The sequence below is a fragment of the Electrona antarctica genome (genome assembly GCF_951216825.1).
Source record: "Electrona antarctica genome assembly, chromosome: 4".
NCBI classification, from domain to species: domain Eukaryota; kingdom Metazoa; phylum Chordata; class Actinopteri; order Myctophiformes; family Myctophidae; genus Electrona; species Electrona antarctica.
The window spans coordinates 10,816,867-10,834,856 of NC_136809.1; the positions used below are offsets into that span (position 1 = coordinate 10,816,867).

At 42.3% G+C, this 17,990-nt stretch overlaps 1 protein-coding gene and 1 long non-coding RNA gene across 3 annotated transcripts; both read left to right on the plus strand.

The window, feature by feature from the left end:
* Positions 1-637: 637 nt before the first annotated feature.
* vps37a (VPS37A subunit of ESCRT-I) lies at positions 638-11,680 on the plus strand. 2 transcript variants are annotated; one of them, XM_079498200.1, is made up of 12 exons: positions 638-1,152; positions 2,891-2,965; positions 3,672-3,789; positions 4,590-4,693; positions 5,256-5,451; positions 6,874-6,944; positions 7,427-7,554; positions 7,883-7,941; positions 8,034-8,102; positions 9,997-10,140; positions 10,588-10,681; positions 10,808-11,680. In XM_079498200.1, exons 1-11 carry the CDS (start codon positions 1,037-1,039, stop codon positions 10,666-10,668), a joined length of 1,161 nt encoding a protein of 386 aa, XP_079354326.1. In that variant the 5' UTR covers positions 638-1,036; the 3' UTR covers positions 10,669-10,681; positions 10,808-11,680. The 2 variants fall into 2 exon arrangements, with proteins under 2 accessions (XP_079354326.1, XP_079354327.1); XM_079498201.1 differs by having other exon boundaries at positions 5,259-5,451.
* A 2,023-nt stretch (positions 11,681-13,703) lies between these two features.
* LOC306922386 lies at positions 13,704-15,665 on the plus strand. Its single transcript, XR_013789916.1, has 4 exons — positions 13,704-13,785; positions 14,322-14,367; positions 15,255-15,345; positions 15,601-15,665. It is a non-coding gene; the product is annotated as an uncharacterized lncRNA (long non-coding RNA).
* The last annotated feature ends 2,325 nt before the right edge of the window (positions 15,666-17,990 follow it).

The window sequence follows — 17,990 nt, forward strand, 5'->3', positions numbered from 1 at the left end:
AATAAGCCAGATTTTAATTTAATTGAAAATAGTACATTCTATAACCGCACGTGGGAACAACAGACTCCTAACTTTTTAGATTGGTGACGCGAGGTTACCTCCCTCCTAGTCCTAGGAAAAGGGACTGCTTCAGATCATTACGTAGTGTGTGTACTGTCTGTGTATGGTACATGCTGTTCTTTTTTTCCTCCCACTCAAGTAGGCCTATGTCAGCAAACGGTCGTGCAATAAGTGGGTTTACTAGGCCAAATCTACTGTATATTATGAACTCATGTTTCTCAAAACAAAATATAAACATTGATTTATTAACAGCTGCAGAATGGGTACATTTCAAACGAAAGCACAACTCAATACAAAAAATGTTACTGTGGACGACACCATGAGAAAGCATTACACTTGTTTACAACAGGGTCCACCATTTTCAATTCATCAGAACATTTAGAGACGTTATATAATACTCTTCTATATAAAAAAAACAAACAGGAAATCATCATATAAGGCAGATATAACATATGTGTGTTCTGTCTTTAGATTCGATTTCTTAAAACCAATTGTGTAACTTTGTTTCCATAAGTGCCCTATAAATAAAGTGTATTATTATTATTATTATTGTATTAGCATATTGTTATTTTTGCGTGACGACGTGCGCAAACGTGAGCTCTCGGCGTGCGCGCGCACACACGTCAGTCAATAGGTTGTGTTGTCTTCCTTTTACCTCCATGCATGTTTTGGTTCCAACCGTCAACTTAGAAAAGAAATAACAACGTCATATGACATTAATACAATATAGGAAACAAATCAAAGACATGCCATCACATTCCGTCACTTAAAAAAAACGCAGAAAAGTACAAACAAACGCCGCCGCCATTCTTCTTCTTCTGGACAACGAGCGAAGAGAAAAAACTGGACAGCAGCCACTTTAAGTTAGCTTAGCAGGCTAATGTTCGTCGCTGTTTGTTGTTGTCATTTAGCCATTTTTGTGCCCAAGAAGACCCCCCAGGAAGAAGCAGTGTGAGTGGGCTTTCGCCAGAAGAGGATGAACTGGCTCTTCCCCCTGTCGTCCAAAGGCTCCGGTCCTATCCCACCTCCACTCAGCAGCCTCCAGCAACAGCGACAGCGGCAGATAGACTCTCTCAAAGCGGCTCACCCCAGGTACCTTGACACGCTGCAAGGCTGGAAGCATAGTGGACGGGTTAGCTTAGCTGTTAGCCTAGCATTGGATCATATACACAACATGTGTACTGTTTGCCCCTGCCTGCCAGTCAGTGGCTTTATTTTGTGACTGGGTGGGTGACTTGGCATGGATGATTTCGCTTTTGTGTTGTTGTTGATAGAAGTGTATATTTGTAGGTCTTTAAATGTTCGGATGAATTGAGGACCCTGATGTAAACAAGTCTCAGTGCTTTTCTGGTTTCATTTTGTATTGACTTCACTTGTGCTTTCGTTTCGTTTGAAATGCACCTATACTGTCTACTACCCAGTCCCATTCTACATACTGTGAATACACATTTCAATCAATCAATGGACGAGGTTCCAAAATAAAACTAAAAGCTCCGCGACGCTTGTGGAACTGGTTCTTTCCGAGTCCCGACAAGCGTCGCCCGTCGTACTACGGTAAATCAATGCTCCGTAAATCTATGTTTAGGACTTTGGTGTCTTGTGATGCCTTTGCGTGTCTTTACTTGTCTCTTGGCGCATTAATCCATACGGGTCATTATGGGTCATTATAACAGAAGTAAACGACAGCATCAGACAGACACACACACAGATTAAAGTATTAACTTCAATAGGTGTTACTTTCCAGAGCCATCTAATACTCTAAGGCTCTGGGTGTTTCCTAAAATCCTCTCCTACCGTGATCCACCCACTAGTCAGAAAGAAAGTCTGCTCTCTAAACCTTCTGATATATTTATGTAATTATATCAGTGTAAACTGTTGCTGTATAATCTAATATGATATCAATCATCTATGCTGCACTGTTACTTGCTAGTCCTGTCCAATGATATATTATGTGATATAATCTACACTGTTGCTAGTCCAATATGACATTTGATATAATCAAGTCAAATTTATATATGGTGTACTCTACTGTTGCTAGTAATCAAATATGATATATATAGACCGGCATATGAATTTTGTGTGTGAGGAAAATGTGTTGCACGAAAACCCCTGAATAATCGTGAGATAAACAACACAACATTCTCCCACAGACACCAAGCATCGCAGACATATTAGTACACAAACCATGACAGGTTTGTGGCATGTGATCACAGAAGGAACAAACAAATCACATGCTTTATTTAGGGCAAAGCTAATTGTGTGAGGTGCCTGTGATGACATGGCCAAAGTCTAGTCTTGCTTCACAATAATGTTTCAGAGCTTTGTAACACTTTAGATTCTAAAGTGTTACAAAGCTCTGAAACATTATTGTATATATAATATAATGCATTTATAGTGATGTGGCAGAACCGGTTATATAGCTACCTGGAGTCCTGCACATATAGCCTGAAAAAAAAGGGCTAGATTTGCAATGCCAACCATTTGACAGCCCATACAGCCCTGCAGAAAAGTCCTATCTGATTAGATTACAAAGTGTTAAACTCACCAACATTGCATTTGCAGTTGTACAGAAAGCTTGAATTATCCTCTTTCTATCTGCAAAGTTTTTGTTTCATAAAAACCCAACGCAGACATGTTATGAGCTACCCTCTGTCAATACATTTCGTGCAGGTGATAATTTTTCCAAGTGTTCGAGTTTGGAAGTGCTCGTTGGAAATAACTCAAGTGACTCAACAGTTCTGCGTACCATCTGTTTAAAAATTGAAGGAGGTTGCGTTATTGAAAATGAGCGCTTCCAAACTTCCATCTCTCTCTCTCTCTCTCTCTGCAGCCTAGCAGAGATCCAGAAGGATGTGGAGTATAGGATACCATTCACAGTCAACAACTCCACCATTAGCCTCAATGTGTGAGTATGCTTTCAGATCTTTCAATGTTCTGATGAATTGAAAATGGAGGACCCTGATGTAAACAAGTCTTTATAGTGCTTTTTCTGGTTTTATCCTCGTAGCAGTTTTTGCATTGACCTGTGCTTTTGTTTGAAATGTAGTGTACCCATTCTACAAACTGTAAATACAAATTTCAATCAATCAACCAAGATCTCATTCCTGTCTTCTAGGCCCAGGAAGAATAGTCTTCACTACAGTGAGGACTGAAGGGGGGTCCATAATAACAATAAACATTGATGGGGACAAGTCACTTTCCAGTATTACATGAATGACATAAACAGAGCTGGGCATTTTAGTCTTGAGTGTAGCCCAATTCTGTAAATCCACAGACTAAAATAAAGTCTGCTGTTTGTATTTAATTTGTACTGTGGGATTGATTATGATCTCTCTCTCTCTCTCTCTCTCTCTCTCTCTCTCTCTCTCTCTCTCTCTCTCTCGTCTTCAATCATCTACAAATCATCCTCTACCCTTTTCTCCATTTCTTCCTCTGTCTCTCTGCCATTCCTCTTTGCTCCTTCTTTTCATTTCTCTCCCCTTGACTTCTTTCTTCATTCTATCCCTCTCTCCTCTGCTGTTTTCACACTGTCATGTTCCTGCCATCTTGCTTTTATCCCTTCTTTCCTTGCCACCCTTCTCTCCCCGTCTCTCCATCCCTCCCTCCTGTAGTCTGCTGCCTCCTCAGTTCCCGCAGGAGAAGCCGGTGGTCAGCGTCTACCCTCCTGTCGGCCATCATTTAGTGGACAGCAACAATGGCACCATGGTCACAAGCCCCCTCATCACTAATGTAAGGTATCAGGATGGCTCCCAACACATGCCAGATTTTAGGGGCCGATACCTATACCGATTTTGTAGAGTTCTAGACCACCCAATTACTGATAGTTTTGACCAATATTTTGTTAATATATTTAAAATAAAATCACACTCGTGTGAAGTGAGGGGTGCTCTTATCATCATACATCATCACATTCCGTGCTCAGCCAATCAAATCATCACATTCCGTGGTACTACAAACAGACACACAAAGCTGGGAATAGGAGGGGCTAGTGCCCATCAAAAAACATTGTAATAACTGTGGGGGGAGGGATGGGGTGAGGGAGAAAATACAAAAAAATGGTATGTTCAAACTAAACTTAAATTGTTGAAACCTGCTACCAATAAACATATATTAAAAATCACACTTGTGTGAAGTGAGGGGCGCCTTTGGGGGCTGCCACATGCCGTCATGGGGGGGCATGAATAAGACAAACATAAAAAGTCCATAGACTTGGCTGCCACATGACGTCACAAAGCCTGGCGGCCCCTCAAAAAGGAGGTAAAGTATGGGGGTTAAAGTGGTTGCACAGTGTGAGAAAACCTGTTATAATGTTCAAGGAAGGCATACATTTAAAAAAAAGTATATTTGCATCGTGACTACGAGGCGCTGTGCGAGTTTGTCTCCCGTGGTCAGCACCTCCCCACTATTGGTGTGCGCTCCTACCTCTTTGTTAGTTTTACTGCTTACCTGCTTGTGTGTGTGTGTGTGGTCACTGGTGTGTGTGTGTGTGTGTGTGTGTGTGTGGTCACTGCTGTGTGTGTGTTTTGTAGTTCGGGATGCACTCAGACTTGGGTAAGGTCATCCAGAGTCTGTTGGATGAGTTCTGGAAGAGTCCACCTGCCCTGACGTCTAGTGCCCCCACTGGGTTCCCATAGTGAGTACATTCTCATACCATATATTCCAAAGAAGCTCCATTCGGTGGGTAGCAGTCAGTGTGTACGTATATACATCCTTCCACTTGTGCATGAATTCAGTATTTATCATGTAAAAAGAGAGAGGAAGGAGCGCATCTGTTTGGTAAAAACCTCCAACAAGATGCTCTTTGGTACAACTGAGTGACAGAATTGAAACAAAAAAAGATGAGACCAAGGTACTCTTTTAGAGAGAGAGAAAAAAGCCTTTAATTTAAAGTGGCTAATGCATTGCAAGATTAAAATGCACTGGATGCAGTTTAATCTTGCAATGCATTAGCCACTTTAAATTATAGGCTTTTTATAATTTCTACAAGAGTGCCTTGGTCTCATCTCTTTTGCTTCAGTATTTATCATGTCATCATCACAAGTATCACATCACAAGTTCAAGCCGCATCATGCTGAGCTGTAATTATACAGTTGTAGCATTTGTCATTTCAGCTCCTGATTTGATTCAGTAGAAAACCAATATTTCTATCTCGGCAGTACAATAATAACCTTATGGTGTCCTCCTTTCCACCCCAGCAGTATGTACAAACCATCGGGCATGCCACCGTACCCGGCACAAGGCTTCCACTATGGTCCTCGGCCCGGTCAGGCACCGGGCCCAGCTCCGATGCCTCATCCCGGGGTAGACACTACGCACTGCCCTCCTAGAGCGCCAGCACCATATGGCCTGTTAACTGACCTACCACTGCCTGTGCCCACTGTAGACTCACAGGTAGGCTGTCGCTACTAGATAACAAACTCATGCACGCGCGCACACACACATACACACACACACACACACACACACACACACACACACACACACACACACACACGTTATTACTGTACCATGACATGAGGGATGTTAAAGTTAGAGGATAACAGATACTGTGTAAGGAGTAGAACTGAACATTGACAACCCTTGCAATGGGCATGGTCTACACAATATACTTGAAATGAGCCTGATATGCTACACCACAAAGACACCCATGTACAGTACCTGTCAAACTACTTCCAAAACATCAATGCCGTCCACAACCACAACACCAGAGGGAGCTCCACTAATCACGTTCAACCCAGATTTGGCTTAAATTCATTCTCCTCCTATGCCACAAAATTGTGGAACGTCCTACCAAATCTGAAACGTATTTTTTGATTTCTAACCGTTTATATGATGTTTTTTTATACTGTATATTTGTATGTCATTAAAATGTTAAGATGAATTGAGTATGAAGGACCCCAATGGAAACACGCCAATAAATAGGCTTATTTGGGTTTAAATAAATCCTCTTAGCAGCCCTTGTATTGAACTGTACTTTCCTGTGCTTTTTTCGGCTGTTAATAAACTAAATTATTCAATCAATTAATAAATCAAAAAGCTGCAGGCAGAGATAGTGGATAAAAAAGCAAGGACTTTAAAAAAATAGTTTATATTAGAGGTTACGCAACATGTTTGACATTTGTTGACTACCTCTAAAAAGTCAAGGCCTCAAGCCTCTTCATCCCCCTGTGACTCGTGGTGCTGTTAAATATAGAGCAAATGCGACATAATCAACAACTTTGTCTCTTCTGCTTATTTTGAAAACAACTGTTTGAAGGATTTCAATAAATTCAGCATTAAATAGTCTAAAACAGTACAGATGTAGCCCATGGATATATCAATCTTAGTCAGAGTGGAAAACATTTTGGTCACAGCTACACAACTTTATTTTAACCTTAGCTCACCAAGAGGGTACATATGCATTATGCAATATGCAAGGAAAATGGAATGTCATACTATTAATGTCCATATAGGCTCAAAGGAGAAACACCCATTCTTCAGTAAGGCCTGGAGCATGGGAAAAACAATACTTCAGCCTAACAATTATTTTGTCTTGCCAATGCTGACACTCTTGAATGTGGCCCCAGTACCAGGATTATAGCCTATCGATGTACAGCTCCATCTGGTGGACAATTTAAACAATTGTTTTCTCAGAAAGGGTCAATAAATGAAGCTCGTCTGTCAAAGGTTTGTTATCATGGAATGCTGCTTTGCCCAGCTCTGGTGGTGTGTCAAAAAGTGTTGAAGTGAGACCCATTAATTTAGTAAAAGTGTGTAAAGTCTCTCTGCCAGACAGTGTGATGACCTGTCTGTCTTTCTCTCTGACTCTCCCAGACTGGGCTAAATGGACACATGTACAAGATGCCAGAGATTCCAGAGACTTTTCCTGAACTCTCCGAATTAAGGTTAGAAGTCATACACTGTGAAATCCACTGAGCAATCAAGATTTCGCAGTAGAACTGTTAATATGTTCATATGTTTGTGTTTGACATAGAACATTGGTTCCCATTGGGGGGGGGGGGGGGGCACAGTAGTTCATGTAGCATCACAATCATTCTAAGTACTTTATCTATTTATATGTTGGATGTTCAAAAATAGCAGATCTCCAATCTCATAACACGACACGAGCTGCTTTGTACACCTGCTATTTTTGAAGATTTCTGAAAAATATTCATGTTTGGAAACTTGAATAATTTAGATCTTTTTTAAACGCATCTTCTCTTCTGGGGGTCCCTGGCACAGAACATTTTCAGATTGGGGTCCACTGCCAAATACATTTTGGGGTTCATGGCACAAAAAAGTTTGAGAACTACTGACATAGAAAACCTTGCACATAACCGCTGGCCTTTGTTCTTAACCTGCCTTTGGTCTGTTGGTGTGTCCCCAGTGCGTCCCAGCTGAAGGACATGTCTGAGCAGGAGGATATGCTGCTGGACGTCTTCGTGAGCCTGCCACAGCTCAAACAGGTGACCAGTGACAAAGAAGAACTGGTTACCAGTATAGTGGCCATGGCCAGTGAGTACCCTTCCCCGCTTTTGAGACAGATCATTCACTTGACAGATGGCATTGATAATACACTATAGACTATAACAAAAAAGAATGGACTGTGAGGTAACCTTTGGTAATCCAGACGCATGTTAGTTTGATTAGACATGCCATTTCTCACAAGAGCAAGGTAGCACGTTGAACAGGCTCAGTCTGCATGGATAAATAGCCCTCAGTGTGCGTCAGAAAACAAACCGAGCATCACAGAATAGACAGGAAAGAGATATAGCCATGTTGTGAATTTGAGAGCGGAATGGGTTTCCCTAAAGGCCTTTTCACCCCTTTCCGTTCCTCTCAGAGAAGAACCTGCATATGGAACCACAGTTGGAGGAGAAAAGGCAGGAAATGCTCTATAAGGTCAGTGTAGCGCATTACACTCCAGCACACACCAACAAACACATGAGCCTGTACTGCAGTGTGACCTGACCGATGTTGTGTTGTGTTAACAGTACGAGCTGCTCACACAGATGAAGTCGGCCTTTGAGACGAAGATGCAGAGACAGCATGAGTTGAGTGAGGTAAGAGCGCCTATGCTATTTTCGGCAGTCATATGATGATCGGTTAACAACCATTCCTGCCTTTTGACTCCATAGAGCTACATGGTGTTGTTGATTCAGAATTGTACACTGGTTTCACCTCTGCTGTGCCTCCAGTCTGGCAAAGTCACTCCAACAAACACAATTGGCCATATTTGCCGGAGGGAAGCCAGACGGGCACAGTGTTCTCTTTCACTAGTGACTCCTGCAGCTTGCCCTGTTCATAGGGAGGTGGACCGAGGACTGTGAGAATACTGTACTGTGATTCGTTTTTATAGCATTTTCCAAACAAAACAAAACAAAGCAAAATGTCAACTGCGGCTCAGGCTCACATAATCGGGTCAATGTGGAGACAGGCACCTGAAAACACTTTTGTTCTTACCAAAGCAAAAGTCATACCATTTCACACATCACCGTAAAAAAACGGTGACATTGTTTGCCTTGAAATTGCCTTGAAATGTGCTCCAGTGTTATGCACCTATGCTGTCAAATTCAGTACCATACTGGATCATTTGTAATGACGCTAGAACATTTTGTTAATCTGGGCTAATGTTACATGTCACCTGCTCAGTGGCCTTGCGGTTAGTAGTGTCCGCACTGAGGCTGAAAGGTTGGGGTTCAATTCCCTGGCCGGGTCATACCAAAGAGTATAAAACATGGGACTCGATGCTTCCCTGCTTGGCACTCAGCATCAAGGTTTGGATTGGTCCCTGTGACATCATATGAAGGGGCTGTACTTGTACATCAATCCACCTCACGCTGCAGCAACAGGAGATAAGCTCCTTCCTTATGGGTCACATGGCTCAGGAGCCGGTCAAGACTACTCAATGTTACAGGTTGTCCATCATAACTACATTGACATTTTTGCACATATCCTTCCAATTATTAAGGCCTTTTTGGTGGCTTCTATATGAAATTCGGTCGTCCAAATATTGATTAATGTAGAGCTTCTTCTGGGTGTAGTTTTGAACACGCCTACAATCGTTTCATTTTATTCTAATATACAGTAACTATAGTTTTGACACACAGCTGCCAGTGTTACTAATCAACTCTGATCGTATGTCCGAGTTAGCAACAGTAAGTAAGGGCGGCAGCATGGATTGAACCCCTGCCCACTGATGTGTGTCTCCTCCTGTATGTCTGTGGTGGTGCGTGACGTGTGTCGGGGTTGCAGTCTGAGTGCGCTTCAGGACAGTCTAATGTGTGTCTCCTGTATGTCTGTGGTGGTGCGTGACGTGTGTCAGGGTTGCAGTCTGAGCGCGCTTCAGGCCCGTCTAATGTGTGTCTCCTCCTGTATGTCTGTGGTGGTGCGTGACGTGTGTCAGGGTTGCAGTCTGAGCGCGCTTCAGGCCCGTCTAATGTGTGTCTCCTGTATGTCTGTGGTGGTGCGTGACGTGTGTCAGGGTTGCAGTCTGAGTGAGCTTCAGGCCAGTCTAATGTGTGTCTCCTGTATGTCTGTGGTGGTGCGTGACGTGTGTCAGGGTTGCAGTCTGAGCGCGCTTCAGGCCCATCTAATGTGTGTCTCCTCCTGTATGTCTGTGGTGGTGCGTGACGTGTGTCAGGGTTGCAGTCTGAGTGCGCTTCAGGCCCGTCTAATGTGTCTCTCCTCCTGTGTGTCTGTGGTGGTGCGTGACGTGTGTCAGGGTTGCAGTCTGAGCGTGCTTCAGGCCCGTCTAATGTGTGTCTCCTGTATGTCTGTGGTGGTGCGTGACGTGTGTCAGGGTTGCAGTCTGAGCGTGCTTCAGGCCCGTCTAATGTGTGTCTCCTGTATGTCTGTGGTGGTGCGTGACGTGTGTCGGGGTTGCAGTCGAGTGCGCTTCAGGCCCGTCTAATGTGTGTCTCCTGTATGTCTGTGGTGGTGCGTGACGTGTGTCAGGGTTGCAGTCTGAGCGCGCTTCAGGCCCGTCTAAAGGTGGCAGCTCACCAGGCGGAAGAGGAAGCAGAGGAGACGGCTGAGAGCTTCCTGGAGGGACGCACGGACATCGAGGACTTCCTGACCAGCTTCATGGAGAAGAGAACGGTAACGGAGGCTTTGACCTCTTTTATTGATAATAAACATGTAAAATGCACACCATTATCAAAAGGATAAAATGCAGAGTTATTTCAAACATTGTTTTACACATTGATTATATCCAATGGTTCCTAAATGTTTTAGCTTGATAGTACTTAACCCATTTAGGCCTGACCTCAAAATTAAAAAAAATCTTCTAAATTCTCCAGTTTTCTGAAATAAATATTTTCACGATTTTTCAAAAATAGCAGACCTACAAGCTCGTAGGACGCCACTCGGTGGCGCGCTATCAGCTTGTAGATCTGCTATTTTTCAATAGCTAAATTATAACATAATGTTTAAAACACCAAAATGGGTTAAGCGTACATGTGGTAAACACAGGTTCCTATTAGTATAATCAGTCGCATCGTGAGTTAAGTGCATGTCTTAAGTGTAACTTTATGTGACTTTCTACAGCTTTGCCACAGCAGAAGGGCCAAAGAGGAGAAGCTACAACATGCCATTAACACACACGGACAGTTCCCCACCAGCCACTAGAACTCAAGGACAGGTAAAACTCACACGCTTCACACTGACCAAATATAGAGGGTGGAAGTGATTTATTTATTTTTCCTCTGTTGTTAAAATACCCTGTATCTGTCTTCGTTAATTGCAGTCATTTTGTTTTGGGCTATAGGGCTGGAGTTCTCTCAACCAGCGACTGGCACCCGAAAAGATACAAAGTTGTAGAGGCTATGAGAAGCACACAGATGAGGAGGAGGACAACTAACATGACGATGATGATTAGACCTAAAGACACAGTCCAATGCTGTGGCCACATTTAGGCCAAACAACCCCCTGCCCCATTCCCCTCATATTACCCCATCTGCACAGACAGAAGAAAACAATCAGAATGAAGAAGAATCTTATTTCTGGAATCCAACCGATTTGCAATTCGACTCATAAATCTGACCCGGTTGGAACGGACAAAGACCCTCTCCCTGCTCCACGACAGTTTCTGTTTCCATGACTAGGGCAGACCCAGGCCAACCAACTCTGACACTAAATATGAAACTGTATCTTCCCCAGAGATGCCATGTCTCGTATACACAGACATGAACAGTCAACTCTGAGCAGTGAGTTTTAGCACCTCCAAGCCAACAGGGAACAGCGCGGAAAACAGCGCCGTCACAAGAGTTTGAACCCAGTGGAGGTGTTGACAGCTCAGTCAAGCTCTGTTGATGACAGCGTAGGAAATGTGCCCCACTCATCCGGGCCCAACACTTCCTAAATAGTATTTTAGCGGTTCCTTCACCCCGATGATAAAGATGACTAACGACGATGGTGTTTTCTGATGCACATTATGTACTTGAATTATTATTATTTTTAGCGTTGTTGAATTTGGAACGGTATTGAGATGGAATGTTGTGCAGAAAGACAGAGCTACAGAAATACTCAACCACCACAATGGATACTGTATTTATAATGTTAATAATAGGCTTTATGGTAATCAAAGACACTTTTATGTTCTTATTTAATTTGTTAGGGGAATAAAGCGTTTAGAATAAACCGCTGTGTCTGTGATATATTCTCCCACACTCACACATTAACTGTAAAAGGTTCACAACGGCTGTAAGAGATTCACGGCCAACTAAGCTGGGTTTCACACCAAGGTGGTGCTTTGGCTGCTATTTCAGCAAGAACTGTCATCGTGGTAGAATAAATGGCGCTCAAATCTCGCTCTCTTTGGCAGTGCATGTATTATGTGATCATTTACACGTGGATTAAAGTTCTCCGTCGCCAAGACTGATTTCAGTGAATTTGGATTCCAGAGAAGCCAGCGTGTCTTCTATGGAAGCAGACGCTCATCGTAAATGGCAGATCTATAAACTCGCAACACATCGCGCTGTGACGTGTTGTGAGCTTATTGATCGACTATTTCTGATTGTTAGTTATTTTAAGATGAATTGATATACCGGTAGAACACATAAGACACCACACTGACCACAGGCTGATGGTGTAGGTCCAGGACATGACGGTGGGCTTCAGGGAATTACAGACCATAACGTTCTGTACAGGTTGCCATCCACAGTTGTGCTGCTTCGGTGTCGGTCCTTCATTTTGTGTGACTAATTTGCATTAATTTAAACTACTGTTTGTGTCATGAGTACACAAATATTCCGTGTGGCGTCTTGCTTAGTGGGTGCATGTAGAGACGCGTTGTTAGTGAATGTAAACATGGCATCAGTGTGTTCCTCTCAATGTGTGTAGCGTATTAACTCACCTGACAACCCAAAACAGAACTAACAATTACACAAATGAGCCATTTTTTTGTGGCCTACATTCAGGATTGCTATGCAAACAATGTTTTGTCCCTGTCCAAATAACAGCTACAGCATGTGATCTGGAATTGATCTGTACTTTAATATATTGTGTTGGTACTCCGTAGTTTCTAGGTAACGTTATCATTCACTCCTATCAACGGCACCATTTATGTGTAATTGATTCAGGTGAAGCCTTGAGAAATAGGATGTAAATTGTTTAACGTGCAAATTGATCTGCGCCTTAAAAAAAGCCCTTGTTTAACTTTCTCACTTGTGGGTCAGTCAAGGCAAAAAGTCACATAAGAGCTAGCCTCGGAAACCCAGACGTTTTTATTTCCAGGGAGAAAAAAAAGCAGAGAAGGACTATCAGAGATCAGACTATAGAGGTCTTGGTTGCATGTTAGAACATCAATCAATCATCATTTGTTATGAATGTGTTTGGTTGATTAATGTGTCTTAAGCGTATTTTTTTGTTACAGCAGGCCAGTAAAAGAATTGTCTTCTAGGTGGCGGTATCTCTACAGAAATGTTTTAACCCATTTTGAGTGGGAACCCCTTTTGGTGTTAGCATTATGTTATGCTTTAGCTATTGAAAAATAGCAGATCTACAAGCTCATAGCACGCCACCGAGTGGCGCGCTACGAGCTTGTCTGCTATTTTTTAAAAACCGAAGAACGACTGACATAGAAACATAGCTTTTTCAGAAAACTGTCAGGATGTAGAAGACATTTTTAGAATCTGATCTCGGGTCAAAATGTTTTAACTTTGAACCCAACCCGGGGTGGGGGAGGGTGGGTTGTATTGGTGGACAGGGAACTGTTCTGGGGGTGTGGCAATGACCATTGACAGTGCCAGGAATAGGAGGAGGAGCATACAAAGGAAGACATTGACAGCAAGCAGGTCACAGAATCAGGTGACGGGATGCAGGGCCTGGGGACCCTACTGTGGCTGAGCGTGGCCTCTCTGGCCCTTTCTTCACAGAATTCACAAGCGAGTCCTGAGACAGAACAGGTTGTAGTTTCATATTATTATTATTATTATTATTATTTTAGCCTCAGAGACCGCATTTGTTTATTATTACAATGGGCTATGTGTCAGTTATCCTCCAGTGGCTAGACGGGAATACACAAGCCTCATACCTAAAATGAAAACATATTTAGTTTTTATTACTGTAAGTGTGTGTGTGTGTGTGTGTGTGTGTGTGTGTGTGTGAAAAAGGAGCACAGTGTTTTTTAGTGTCTAATTTAAAATGTCACTATCTGTTGTCAGGTGGCGTCACTCTATTATGTTCGACCACAGGTCAAGGACTGTGAGAAGTTTAACCTCTCAGTGAATCTCAATCTCATCCCAGGTGAATTGGGTGCTGTCTGTCTGTCTTATGAGTTTGTCTCATGAGTTTGTCTGTTATACGTATTTTCTCCCATATGAGTGTTATCCATATGAGTGCTATCTAAGGGGGTAGGATAAGTGCTATGACCCATAGCACTTATCCTACCCCCTTAGATAGCACTTTTTAGACTTAGATAGCATTTGAAACAGACTTATAGCATGTCATGTAGACAGCACAATAATTGCATTGTATGTAGTCATAGCACATCATAGAACATATGTATAGCATAGTATAGTATATATGTATAGTTAATATGTATAGTGTCATTATATAGATATGTTCTAGTTACGTTCTTAGCTTACGCATGTTTCTTGATAAATGCATTTTATATATGTGATGTATTCCCATACTTTTGTTCTTGCCTAATGTAAATCGCTCTGGATTAAGAGCGTCTGCTAAATGCCTAAATTGTTTTGTTGCATGTGTTCATCTGTCTGTCTAATGTTTATCTTTTCTGACCTATGCCCTGTTTGTTTAAACATGTTTCTGTCCACCAGAGACAGATAATGATGATGACGTATACATGCTGAAAATTGAGGTTTTGTAAGTAAGCATTTCTGTCTTGCTATTCTATATCCAGGCACAATATGATATTACCTTTATGCCTCTCCATGGCTTGAAATTAATTAATTTGCCTATATTGATTAAACTCTTCATTTCAAGATATGTAGCCATAGAAATAACACTAATGAATCGACAGATATTTTCATTTTCATCGTGTTACTACGCTGCTGAGATGTCTGAGGAGCCGAACAAAAGTACAATTTACTCTTATATACCTGTACACAAGAACAAGATGTAACAATGGAGAACCTTGAACCAGATCAGAGAGATAAAGAAAGAGCATGTTGCTCTCTTACATCAACAGAACCCATTTAGGCCTGACGTAGAAATAAAAAAAAAAGTATTCTGAAAGAATATATATTCAAAGATTTGTGCTGTATTTTCACGATTTTTCAAAAATAGCAGACCTCCAAGCTCGTAGCGCGCCACTCGGTGGCGCGCTACGAGCTTGTAGATCTGCTATTTTTCAATAACTAAAGTATAACATAATGCTTAGTTAAAACACCAAAAGGGGTTCCCGCCTAGAATGGGTTAAAATTCTGCAGATGTGAACCCAGGGCCATAAACCCCACACCTACAGTGTATGCTCTGCCACACAGCAATGCAAACAAAACACAGACCAATAATCAATATGAAAATGAAACGTTATATTTAGATAACCTTGTTGTTGTTATGCGGCCATATGTACAGTAATGAATCGCTTCAATGTCTCCGAATGATATGCATTATCAAATTAAAATTACATTCTTCTTACAATGAATGTTTCTCTTCGTGTTCAAAAGGTCTTAAAGTTTGAAAAGTTGATATTTAACTGAGGGAATGTTGTCCCTGTTGATCAGCCCTTCTTTTCCCCATTATCCCCACAGGTATAAGGACAATGAACAAGATGCAACTATGTCAATTTTAGATATTGGCCTCCCAACTGGTTTTATTGCAAACAGCAGCGATCTGGCCGCGGTAAGGGCCTACAGTACACCAAAGTATGAGTATGACTCGCTGCTCAGAGAGTTTTGTTATTATTCTGCTACGGGTTTCGAATAGAAAGCCAACTAACCTTGAATTTGCAGATTAAACAAATATAATAATAATAAAAATCAGCTTTTTACGTTTTACATACCTTCTATAAGTGTGTGTGTGTGTTTGTGTGCGTGTGTGTGTGTGTGTGTGTGCGTGCGTGTGTGTGTGTGTGTGTGTGTGCATGCGCACACACAGCTGTCCACAGGGGTCACCCGCTCCAAGTCTGAAATAGGTTCCATCATCATCTACCTGGATACGGTACTGCTACTACTTTCTCTCTGGGTCTCACAACACACACACACACACACACACACACACACACAATGTGTATTCTGTATATTATATCTCTCTCTGTCTGTCTGTCTGTCACCTTTTGTTTCTCTTTATCCAGGTGTCTCGTGTACGGCCAGAGGAGATCGCTTTTAGAATCATCCAGCGCATGAAATTGGGCATGCTGCAACCTGCAGCTGTGTCGGTTTATGAGTACTATAACCGTAAGTCCCAAGAAGACACTGACAGACATGCTAACACGAGCGGGCACATACTGTACTGTACTGTAGACACAAAAACAGGCACAGAGCGTGGTTGAAAATGCAGAGGGGGTGGGGCACGGTGGCACAGTTGGTAGTGCTGTCGCCTCACAGCTAGAAGGTCCTGGGTTCGATTCCCGCTCGGGCGCTGTGGGTGCTGGCGGCGTGTTTTCTCCTCCGCGTCATCAGTGCCCATACCCGAGGCGGGGTTGGTGAAAGGGCCTTTCTGTGCGGAGTTTGCATGTTCTCCCCGTGTCCCCTAGGGTAGGTACCCTCACAAAAACAGTAATCCAGTAATCCTGGTCTCTAAACAAACTGCCTCCCCCTGGCCAGCCGGGGCGCCTGATGGAGGGGAAAGGAACTGGTTGTAATAACGTGTTCCTTCCACGCACTACGTCCAACCAGGGAAACTCCCCCTTGTCACGTGTAAAGGAGCAACTTGGACACTCAGGCAGGAAGGAAGCATGAGTTCAAGTCCGTTGCTCTCCCCATGTCCCCCATATATGGGGACTAGGTTGGCGGAGGGTGTGTAGAGAGCCCAGGATCACATGAGATAATTGGCACAGGGGTGAAAAAATGGGTTACAAAATCGAGGGATAAAAATTAAAAAAAAGAAAATGCAGAGGTAAAGATAGTGACGTATCATGGCCACAAACCACAGGCATGAACGGCACTTCCGCATACACGTCACGGACAGTGTATGACTTGGCCGCCTGAACCTGTGCTCCATGGGGACAACATTTGCAATTCACATTTGCATTGTGGGAATTCTCTCAAATGTAATAATAGATATTGTTAAGCCATTTTGGACTGATGTCGATTAAAAAAAAGGCTTCTAAATCCTAATAGTCAGTGGTGCTCAACCTTTTTCACGTCAAGGACCCCCTCTATTGGGCCACGGACCCCCATCTCAAAATATGTAGTTCCAGGGACACCCCAGAAGCAAATATTTTAGTTAAAAATGTTCGCTCTGAAATATATATTCAATGATTGATTTGCGCCACATTTTAACGATTTAAAAAAAATAGCAGATCTACAAGCTTGTAGCGCGCCACTCGGTGGCGCGCTACAAGCTTACTGCCAGCTATGATCACAAAAGAAAAAACTAAATCAAGTTTCAAGAGACAATTGAAGAGGCATCTTGAAACCCAAAGACTGTAGGGCACTCGAACGTGCACGGACATGCATACACGTACACGCGCGCACACACATGCGCACGCGCACACACACACACAGCAGTCATGATCGATTAGGATAATATTTAAAATTTTTATCTCTACTTTTGTTTTCTACCCCAGGAGAATGGAAGGCTAATATGTAACTGAGGCAGATATGATGATATGCTTATTGGGTTTTTTTTTCTCTTCCAAGAAAATGGGGAATCAGAAGGTGGATGAGGAAATTGTTGATCAAATATATATATTATATTTTTTTCTTTTTTTATATATATCATTGTCCTGTAATGTCATTCATGTCGAATGTCATGTTTTTATGTTCTGTGTGGACCCCAGGAAGATTAGCTGCTGCTATGCACCAGCTAATGGGGATCCTAATAAAACTCTAAACTCTTGTAGATCTGCTTTTTTTCAATAGCTAAATTATAACATAATGTTTAAAACACCAAAAGGGGTTCCCGCCCAAAATGGGTTTTAAAGCACTTTGAATAAAGGCACTATATTCACGCACTATTTATGTATGCACCATTTACATACAATATTAACTCATCTCAGGTAGAACAACATTTCAAGTTTTAATGGTGTTTAAACTTTAAGGGACATTTTTGAGCAGTTTTCTTTGTTCGCTGAGCATCTGTAACACATCTAATAAAATTGGCGCAAATGTATATATGTCTCTCTCTTTGTCTCCCTGTGTAGAGAAACCATGCATAAGATTCTACCACCGAGAGAAGACACAAGCACGGTTGCTACAGCTCTGTTCCAAAACGGATGTACACCTATGTACATGTGTTGATGGTAAGAATATACATTTCTGTTTCATTTGAGTATCAGTGAGAGTAGAGGAGACAGTGGTGGAAAAAGTATTCACATTTTTTTA